Here is a 10039-nt window from a genome sequence, read left to right as displayed (position 1 = left end):
CTTTGCCTTTGGGGGCCTGGACCGGGATGGATGTACCACGCATTCCGTATGTTGATGCAAGACCTGATTCTTCTTATTTCTTCTCCAACTGCCTGTGAGGCAGTGTAGGGGAGAGGGGATGTCAGTGGGGTTTTCTTAACTAAAACCTTGGTTCCCCCTTTCAGTTTCTGAGCAGTTTCTAGCTTTTTTTTCTTGGGTTTTTGGTTGGTGTTTTTTTTTTTCCCCCCTGTGATACAGGACTTGGCTGTTCACCTTCTCTGTGAAATCTGGCCAAGTCCTCTGGGTACACGTGGGTCGATCACTGAGGTTAGCACCCAGCACAGGGTATTTTGGGCCATCGGGTGTAGTATATGTGATGTGACCAGGTAACTGCTGCTGTGCTTCCAGCTCCATGTCAGCACTTGAACACGGTAAAAGAGGGAGATGAGGAAGTTTCTCAGCTCGATTTCTGCACCTTATGTGGCAGAAGGTCTAGGGCCCTTTTCTCGTGGGGCATCAAGTCTCAGCTTGGGAGCGTGAGCATTTGTGAGCTGATAAGTAGAGCTCGGCTCCCTGCGAATTCTGTGTGTAGCTTTTTCCTCTAGAGGGTGGGTAGGTGCAGCTTTTCTTTTCTGAAAGGCTGGAGGAAGGGTGGTGATGAGCTCCATACACATGTCAAGCGCTTTCTCTGTTTGGTGGTGCTTGGAAACAAACCGCGCCTCTCTGGGCCCCCGCTGGATTTCCATGATAAATACAGCAATATTGACAGATACGGCGGCCGGCCTGGCTCTTGTCAGCTCTGCCTTTTAGCAGCTTTGATTAATTGCTTTATGATTTCACGTCCAGCTGGGGGGCCACTCTTGGATCACTTCTGCCCCCCATCAGGTAGAAGAATGGAGCAGGCTGCTGAATGCCTCTATAGACAGCCACCATGTGCCGAGCGGGTCCCCTCATTACAAGGGACGATGAACTCCTTCCAGCACCTTGCAGCATCGTGGAGGCTGCATCATTTCATTTGTGTGCTCTGGAGGCTGAAGTGGGATGGCTAGAAGGGGAGGGAGCTCTTGGGCATGTACCAGACTGGAGGGTAAGGAGGAGAAGGGCACCAAGTCCTGGTGCAGAGGTAGGAGCTCGCAGCCTCTGACCAAACCTGGAGAGCTGACGAACCTGATCCAGTAGTAAACATGGTCTAGGAGAGAGCTGATGTGGAAACAAAACAACCTCAGCAACTACTGACATAGTGCTGAATGCTGAGTGGGGAGGTGATTTGAAATCTGTGTTCTCCTCACTTGTTTGCTGAGGCTGCTTCAAGTTTTAATCCCCTTTTGGGAAGAGAAACCCAGTCTGCTGTGCGAGTAGCAAGCTATGGTTATGTCTCTGTCGCCCGGTGAAGTTCTCTCGCCCCTGCGTGATCCAGAGTGTGTTGGCTGAAAGGGTCTGATGTTTTTAAGCAGATGAAGTGTTTGCTCATTCAGATCTCACCTCGGTATGTAAGTACCAGGGCTTTAGACAAGTCTGCAACAGATAAAAGCATGACGTAAAAAAAAAAAACTTCTTGATTTTCAGACTTTATCTTGCTGCTTTCCCATGCTTGACTGAAAATAAGTGATTTGGCTTTTGGCTGCACAGTACAATCCCTGTTGTCTGCCCAGGGATGTGACACGATTATCTTTTGTCAAATGCATCTTCAAAAATGCATTTAGAAAGAGTTAATTGCCCTTTGGCAACTTTTCCTCCTCCCTTCCCCCAGAAGGCTTTAAGATGCTAAAAAGGTCACGAGTCCATGACAATGAAATGAACAAGTGTCTGCAAACATCCACAGTTTGTTTTGAGGTTGTGCTGGATGTATAGAGATGGAAATGGGAGCAAAATTGAGGAGATTACTTTTGGACGCTAATGAAAGCCAAACACAACTCTAGGAGTTTCCTTTGCTCCCTTTCTCCTGTTTGCTGTATGTTCTTTTGGCTGGTGATTTTGGGTTTGCGAATTAGAAGTTGTAAAACTCCTTCCTTCCCTGCACCCCTTAATTTCTCCAGTTGAGTGGAGCTGGTCTGTAAGTCGTGTGAGCTTCCAAAAGAAGAATTGAACCATTGTAACATTGGCCGAGGCTTTTGTTAAGCAAATTTCATTAAGAAACCAGGGACCTAGCAGGTCTTCAGGAAACCAGATCTGCTTTGCCTGGCCCTGCCACGTCAGGCCTGAAGCACTCAGGTGTATCAGCACTCACTCTGGTGTATCCAGATGGAAACTAGCCAGATGTGTCCCCAGCATGCACAGCTGCCTCTGACACAGCGGCCGCGCGCTGGGGTCCTGCGCTGCTGCGGATGTGCGGAGGGATGCGTTAGCCACGGTGTGAACAGAAGCGTGGTAAGCAGAGGCTTCTCCAAGGGAATAAGCTATTGAACAGGACTTGACTGTCAGAAAGCTTCAGCTTTACTTTTAAGCTGCAAGTGTGTGGCTGGTGGCTTTTTGCCTTAGTAGAATGAAATGTCTAATGATGGAAAAAGCCTCATGGAAGAAAGAAAAAGCACATTTCAGTTGCAGGTAACTTTTTTCTGAACAGCTGAGCAAACCCACTAGAAATCAGTCAGCAGTTTTGGCATCTGCTTTGTCAAAATGTGTCTCAGCCACACTGTGTTCTGATGGGAGCCCAACAATGTGCATCCAAGGGGGCTGCGGGTACGTTTAAAACAGCACCATCCGTGACCCTGTTACACTTTTATTGAAAAAGATGCTGAATATCCCTCTTTATGTCTTGATTTTCTTTTCTTCAGGTGGCGAGAACATCAAGAGCATAAATCAGCAATCGGGAGCCCATGTGGAGCTCCAGAGAAACCCACCTCCGAACACAGACCCCGGGGTACGAATATTCACAATTAGAGGAGTTCCCCAGCAAATTGAGCTTGCGAGACATCTCATAGATGAGAAAGTTGGTGTAAGTTCTATCTCTGTTGATCTCGGTCTGTCTTTCAGACGTGGTGTTTTCACTCGGGTACATGTAGGCCTGGACTTACAGGATGGCACAGAATACATGTGCTTATGTTACTCGGCTTCAAAACCATTTGCCTGTTAGCAGCTGCCTTAAACTTTGGCCCTCCAGCCAATTTTGTCAGATCCCAGAAGGATCTGTTTGCTGACGTTCAAGGGTAGCATGTAGCGGTCCGAGAGGGAAGAACAGCAATAATACGGTATGAGAAGGCTGTCAAAGGAGATTTTTTGAAGGAAGACAATAGTGTCACTCATAGTAGCATCAGAAATGACCAAATCCTGGCATCATCATCCTGAATTAATGCTCATCTCCTTGCTCCAGTAAATCCGGGATGACTTATCTTCCACTTAATGCAGTGCTGTGGAATTGAAGCTTAATAATGTCAGGCTGGAGTAATACTGATGAGGGGGACTTGGGTAAAAGAAAGTACGGAAAATACTGAACTGGGCACGGTAGAGCTGAAAAGCAACCTTCATGCTGAATTCCCTGAGAGGAGAAGGCTGGATACTGACCGCAGGGTCTGAGCTATTCAGAGGAAAACTTCCAGCTGTGCCGTACTCCTGTCAGTTCCTTTGTGGGCTGGCCAGAGCTGCTTTTGAAACTGGGCTCCTGGAGTGTGCTGACAGTCCTGAGAACTTTGTCCTTGAAGAATCAGTCACTTCTTCCAAGTGCTGAGATTTAGTGGAATGTGTCCCAGGCTGTCTTCTCCCCTTCCTTACTGCTCATACTATCTGCCTCGACCCTGTGCACAGAGCTGGCATTAAGTATTTGTGGATTCTGTGGCAGGGTACCAGCATGGGTGGACCTGGAGGATTCGGTCAAAGTCCATTCAGCCAAGCACCTGCTACACCTCATCAAAAGTAAGCTTCTCCATCTCATCCAGGATGGGCTGCAGGGAATGGCTGGGAGCTCTAAAAGCATTGGGAGGAGGGTGGAGGGCCCTGAAGGGGGTGGAGCCTTTTAAAGAGTGAGCAGTTAGAAACATCCTTTAAGCTTGACCACAGGAAGGATTTTAGCTATTAACTTATGAACAAGGTAGGTATTGGCATCTCCCGAATTCCTGTCTCTAGAGCAATGAGAGCATGGAAAGATGCCTGAGCTGTGTACAGCACACGGAGCGCAGTCCAGAATGACAGGTCTTTATCTTGGCATCATGAACAGACCAACAGCAAGACCAGTATCAAGCAGTCACACCCACACAGTGTTTCCTTTTGTTCCCATGTTCACCCCTTTGCTCAGCAGTTGCTCACCATACGTAACAATTCCGCTTCTGTAGACAACTTCCTGTATACGGCCTGTCCAGTGTGTCATTGTCCTTTCAGCGTGACTTTCTGTCCTCTGCAGCGGTCCTCAGGCCTTCATGACGCAGGGTTGGGGCAGCACCTACCAGACGTGGCAGCAGCCTGGACAGCAAGTCCCAAGTAAGTGTCTGGGCCCTGGGTTAGAGAAGGGTTGTTGTTCTCTTTGCAGTTGCTGCTTCGTGCCTGCAAAACACAGATTCACCCGTGGGAGCGCTTGTGTGGAAGCAGCAGAATACGTTCCTGAGCAGCGGAGGTGTGTGGAGGCACGCAGTGGTGTTTGAGCTCAGCGTAAGCTGAGGTCCCCTGAAGACTGTAGTGCTTTCTGTGTGCTTAACTGCTTACTGCCTGTTTCTGCTCTCTCTGTGTAGAAGCTTGGTCCTTTGTTTCAGTTCCTCTCTAACAAAAACATTTCTGCCTTAGACTCTCTCCTGCCAGGGTTCTCCAGGCCAGCACTTGCCAGCTCCCCTAACAGGCGCACTGTGTCTGGTGGTGAGCCCTCCTGTCTCTTTGTTCTTGCTCGTTTTCTTTTAAGTGTCCCTTACCAGCTCTTCTCACTGCTCTCCCCGAGTCTGGCGAAGGAGATGCAGAAAGTGGAAGAAAGGATAGGCAGGACTGCTCTCCCGGTTCATCCCCACGGGCTGTAGCAGTGTCCCCATGTCTGCTTTGGGGAGTTGATGAGAACTGCTCAGCCTCCGCAGTACTAAATGCTCCGAATGAGGCCAGCGGGATAATCAGCTTTCAAATAAATAAAAACCCCTCCTGTATGTACCTGTCCTCAGTCATGAGTTCAGAACCGGAAGCCACATCACCCCTGCTGCTGGGCCTTCCGCTTCAAGCCACCAGCACTGAGTCAGGCTGGCTGTTACCTGTCGCAGTTCAAAGTGTCATTCCTTCCTAAAATCCTCTTTAGTCCAAATTCAGAAGTTTGGAACGGGAACCCCCCCTCTTCAGAACAACTGAAGTAGTAAATGTTAGTGGTGACCCTGGTAACTGCATCATCCTGGGTCTTCCCCAGCCAGAGTAATGATTTCCCCTGATCAGAACAGATTCACACTCGGGGGATCTCAGAGCCCACGTGAGGGGCAGTAATGTCGAGCAGAGGCTTTTCTATAGCAATTTTTCAGAAAATACAAGTTGTTTTTAATGGCCTGGTCTTGTGAAAACTAAAGCTAAGCACCAAAAAGTGTGTCTGTGGGGTGATTTTCAAGGGGTTTAATGGCAGGTGCGTTTTGGTGCTAAGGCTGACTTAGCAGTGAATATTAACTTCGACATAAATTCCCCCTGTTCGAGGTGCCTGAGGTGGAGGGACTGTTGGAGGAGCTATGCCTGCGCTTGTGATTCCCTGTAACACTAATCCCATTGTACTGTTTATGAAGTTGTGCATATATGAGATTTGGAAATCCTCAGTGCAGCCTCGTGAACTTAGCCCACTCCAAAACGTGTGCCACAGCGGGACACAGGACCCCTGTGTGGGGAGGGTAAACTCTCAAAAACTGCCTCTGGAAGAGTCCCGCTCCTCAGCAATTACAGTCTAAAAATCATGACTTTTCCTTTGAGCTCCAGGGACTTGCAGAAGGTCAATAGCTGTTCTGTTTTCAGAGCAGCAAGATGCAGTGGTGGGTTTGAAAGGCTGGGGAGTGGAATAGTTCGGTACTGGAGAGGAGTGTTTTCCCATTACTTGTTTTACAGGAAAAATACTTACTCCAACTGTTTCCTGTGCACCCCCAAGAGCACTGGACTTCCCTGAGCTTTGGGCAGCAGAGCAGTCAGTGCAACAGGGACAGCTCTGCAAAAGATCTAGCTTTTGTCTTCCCATGAAGTGTTCCGTTGGAATAAACACTCGTGGAAGGTGCATTGCTGTTTGCCTTGCAAGGTGTCTTTAGAAACTCGCCTTAGTAATTCACATTCTTTCTCACCTCCCTGAAACATCTGCTTATCCTGCCCACCGGCCACTGGGAAATGAAGAATCTCCCTTCCTCCAACACACAGTCGTGTCTCAAGCTGACACCTCCTGGCTCCGGAGCCTGGTATAAGCAGCACAGACCCTTTGAATCCCTCGATTACTGCTAGTGCAGCTCGTTCCCTGGTGACAACTGCTTTGAGATGAGTTTGTCGGGTTTCTGGCGGCTCCCAAGACCAGTGAAGCATCCTGCCTTGCCACTGTCCTTCCTCTCTGTGTGATTAGTGCCACAGTGCCGTGTTTTGGGGGCAGGTGTTTTATTTCTGCTGTTGCACCTGATGGAAAATGCTGGCGCTCTCATTTCCTGTGCCCGGGATCCTCCGCGCCCATAAGATCCTCCGCGTTCCCGTTGGCAGCCAGACTTACTGAAGGCAGTCTTGGTGAGGAGAGGGGACAGGCAAGAGAACGCCGTGCTTTAAGCAGCCTTCACCGTTGTCTTCTGCTGCAGATCCCAGGGGTACCCAGTCAGGCCAGGTGGAGGTCACCAAGGCATGGGAGGGTTATTACAAGAAACTAGGTGAATAGCTGCTTTTGCAGGTTACCTGATTTTGTGGTTTAATTTGGAAACGGTCTCACGAAGGGGCCCTTCCCTGAGTGCTGCAGCCTGTTTGTTCCCAGCCCCGCTCGCCCTGTCAAAGAGCCGGCAGAGTTGTTCTCCGAGCAGCAGACTCGAGAGTGCCCTCCTTGTGGGAGGAGTGGCAGACCCCCACCCCCTACACATGTATTTAGATTTTAATTACTTCCCCCATCTTAAATAAATTAACTGGCTGGGGAAACATTTTGCTGTGAAATGCATTTAGCTGCGTGTCCTTTCAGCCCGCTGCTGACTGTAATTCTCCGAGAAGAAAAGGCATTGAAGGAGGCCCTTTGTTGGCATTAGCAGGTGGACAGTTGAGGCAGCCTTGACCTCTGCCAGAAAAGGTCCTGACTTGCAGCGTTGGTCAAGTCTTTTAACCCGCTTTTATGCCCGAGGACAGGCCGCTGCTGCCCTGTTCCCTCCACCCTCTTCGCACTCGCAGTGTATTATTTTCCCCCTCTTCCCCCCACTTCAAAGCCCCCCTTTGCCGTGTCGCAGGGCCGGGCCGTACATGGAGCGCAGGCGGTGGGACGGGCTGGGAAGAGCTCTGCTCCACGCGTGTCTCCTGTCCTCGCCTGCGTCCCTCTCTGTGGCGGCTCGTGCTCGGCGCTCGCGCTCTGGCTGTGCGTGCCTCTCTGCAGTTTTCTGGTTGCTGTGTTCTCTGTCCAGGGCTTTTATTTTTTTTGTGGGCTGTGTGTCTCGCTGAGGACTCTTGGCTCTAACTGTGACTAAGGGCAGTGCGGGCATCCTGCCCCTGCACCCGGCTGGCTGGACTCACCCCTACAGCAGCACTTAGACGTACTGGATTGGAGGTGTCGTAGTGCTTCAGAGAGAGGAGTCTGTGAGGTGAAGACCATGGTTTTGGCGTCTGCGAGGTTTCTCTCAGTGCAGGCATCGGCACCGCTTATCTTAGCGCAGTGTGGGAGTCTGGAGACCACCGAGCCGGTCGTGGCTGTCAGGAGGGTGTTGTGGAAGCACCTGCGAGTGATGCGTGGGGTGGTGGAGCTGGCTGTGCTTTGTGCAGGGCTCTGGCTCCCTTTGGTCGTGAGGACTCTGCAGCCAGGAGCAGTTTGGCTGCCCCAGAGCCGTGTGCTGGGGCAGATGCTACACTGGAGGTTCATCTGTGGGCATGTACCACTGGGGCTCCTTCTGATGTGCTCTGCTGGTGAGAGTGGGGGTGAAGGATGCAGACCCCTGAAAACCGAGTGAGGTGACTCAAAACACGGTCATTTCTGTGGCAGCTCCATGGCTGGAGGTCGAGGTGACAGGTTTCTGTTCTGCCAGGCGTTTCAGCCCTCCAGCCCTGTGCTAGATGTGAGTGGGCTGACAGCCCGGGGGTGTGGATGTGCAAACCAAGCAGCTCCCAGTCAATGTGCTTTGGCTTGAGCAGGTCCTAGCAGGGGGGAGACTTGGCTTAACGCCCTTTAACGGGGTGTAGGGGCAGTGAAATTGGGAGCTGGAGCTTTTCTTCAGCTTTCCCTGAACTGAAGGTGACCAACAGTGTAGAAAGGAGGAAGCTGATGTGTGAAATCTGGGCAGCTGAGGGAGACCAGGGCCTGTCTGGTGGAAAGGCAGATGTCACTGGCTGGAAACTGTCACGTGTTCCATACTGATGTGCCCCTTGTTGTCATCTTTGCACAGGCCAACAGAGCCAGCAGCAGAACAGCCATCCTGATTACAGCAAAGCATGGGAGGAGTATTTCAAAAAACAGAGTGAGTGAAACAGGGTTATTGGAGGAGAATCGCCTCCTGGTGCAAAGAGTTAACTCTAATCTGATGACTGGTGTCTCCATCCCCTGCCATTAGCTTCCTGTCCTCTGCCAAACCCCTTTGCTCCTCTCCTCTCGGTGATGGTGCATGGAGTTCTCCCACTGACAGCTCTCGGTCGTGCTGTCGCACCTCGGGAGAGGTGCTGCCGGTGAGCCACGGTCCGCAGTCGACCTCGTGTCCACGCTTGCAGTTGGCCTGCCTGGGGGAAACATAGCACCCGGCAAGAGCTGGTGCTAACGAAAGCGGGAAGCTGAAGCAGGGTTGTTGAGGGGTAGGAGAGCTCCACGCACGAGGGAAAACACAGGCCTGGCTTTCTCCACTCCGTTAAGAAGCGCATGATGCCGACTTCTGGATTTGCTTTTGCAACTGTGCTGCTGAAGCCTTTGGGCTGAGGGTGAAGCGTGCGGGCTGGCAGTGTCCCTGCTGCCACGGACGATGTCTTCATGCTTTCTGGCTGCTGTCGGCTTGTCACTTGTGCGCCAGCTCGAGGCCTGTCCTGTCATATCCAAACAGCAGAGCCGGTGTCGCTCCCACAGAGGGGGCAGCAGTTGGAAGGGGGCTGGCTCTTCTTTGGCCTTTACAAAAGGAGATCCTGAACGCGGGTCGGTCGTACTGAATTGCTCATCCCTCTCTTTTCCCTTCTCCTGCAGGTCATGCTGCCAGTGCTGCTTCTCAGGCAAGCTCCCAGCCGGACTACACGATGGCCTGGGCAGAGTACTACCGACAGCAGGCCGCCTACTACGGGCAGACACTAGGGCAGGCTCAGGCCCACAGCCAGGTCTGTATTCGTGTTCCCTGAACCCCGCTGCGCTGTCCCCTGGGGAGTCGGGCCTTGCCCTGCCGCGGGGCCGCTCTTTTGGGTTCACAAGGTGAAGCACAGTGATTTTGTGGCTGAGGAAGTGATCACAGAAGTGTTGTCTCCACATCAGAGGCTTTCTTTCCCTGTACGGGGTGAGGGGTTTTCTGGGGAGGACAGGGAGGTTGTTTGTTTCTCCTGAAGGCTTTTTCTTAGAATTTCCCCAGGCTGTTTGGGGAATTAAAGTAAAAGGAATGATGGAGCCAACTTAGTGCGGTAGCACAGCACTGGCGCGTTGAGCAGCCCGGGACCGCGTGTGCGGACTTTGCTTTTTCTCTTGAAAGCTTTGTGCTAGGGCAGGAGCTGTGCGCTTGCCTGGGGAGGGAGCACCCTGTCCCCAAAGGGAGCAGAAAACTTGGAAACTGATTTGGATTAACTAGCTGCCGAGTAAAATCTCCCCTCCCCTGGCACTCGGACCACCGGAGGGTTGTGTGGGGTTTGTCCTGATTGTACGCGCAGGGCTTTCCTGAGCGCTGGCTTTGCAGAGCAGACGCCCGAGTATTTGGCAAAATAGCGCAAGGCTCACGTACCCCTTGGCGGGGCCAGGCTCTGGCTCCGGGGAGCGAAGGCTGGTCTGGACGCAGGCGGCGCGGGGAGCCAGCACTGT

General features: G+C 51.7%; 1 protein-coding gene across 1 annotated transcript in view; it reads left to right on the top strand.

The window, feature by feature from the left end:
• The window catches only part of FUBP3 (far upstream element (FUSE) binding protein 3), a gene marked incomplete at its 3' end in the record, with an annotated part of 30361 nt that extends 21007 nt beyond the window's left edge, over nucleotides 1-9354 (top strand). Inside the window, exons 13-17 of the mRNA XM_010133360.1 lie at nucleotides 2754-2914; nucleotides 3755-3828; nucleotides 4313-4389; nucleotides 8448-8519; nucleotides 9227-9354. Of these exons, the coding sequence (XP_010131662.1) occupies nucleotides 2754-2914; nucleotides 3755-3828; nucleotides 4313-4389; nucleotides 8448-8519; nucleotides 9227-9354 (512 nt within the window). The remainder of the gene's footprint in view (nucleotides 1-2753; nucleotides 2915-3754; nucleotides 3829-4312; nucleotides 4390-8447; nucleotides 8520-9226) is intronic.
• Nucleotides 9355-10039: the final 685 nt, after the last annotated feature.

The sequence above is a fragment of the Buceros rhinoceros genome, unplaced genomic scaffold (assembly GCF_000710305.1).
Source record: "Buceros rhinoceros silvestris isolate BGI_N320 unplaced genomic scaffold, ASM71030v1 scaffold15273, whole genome shotgun sequence".
In the NCBI taxonomy this organism is placed as follows: Eukaryota; Metazoa; Chordata; class Aves; order Bucerotiformes; family Bucerotidae; genus Buceros; species Buceros rhinoceros.
The sequence above is the reverse complement of the archived record's forward strand: the minus strand, read 5'-3'. Positions and strand labels throughout refer to the sequence as shown.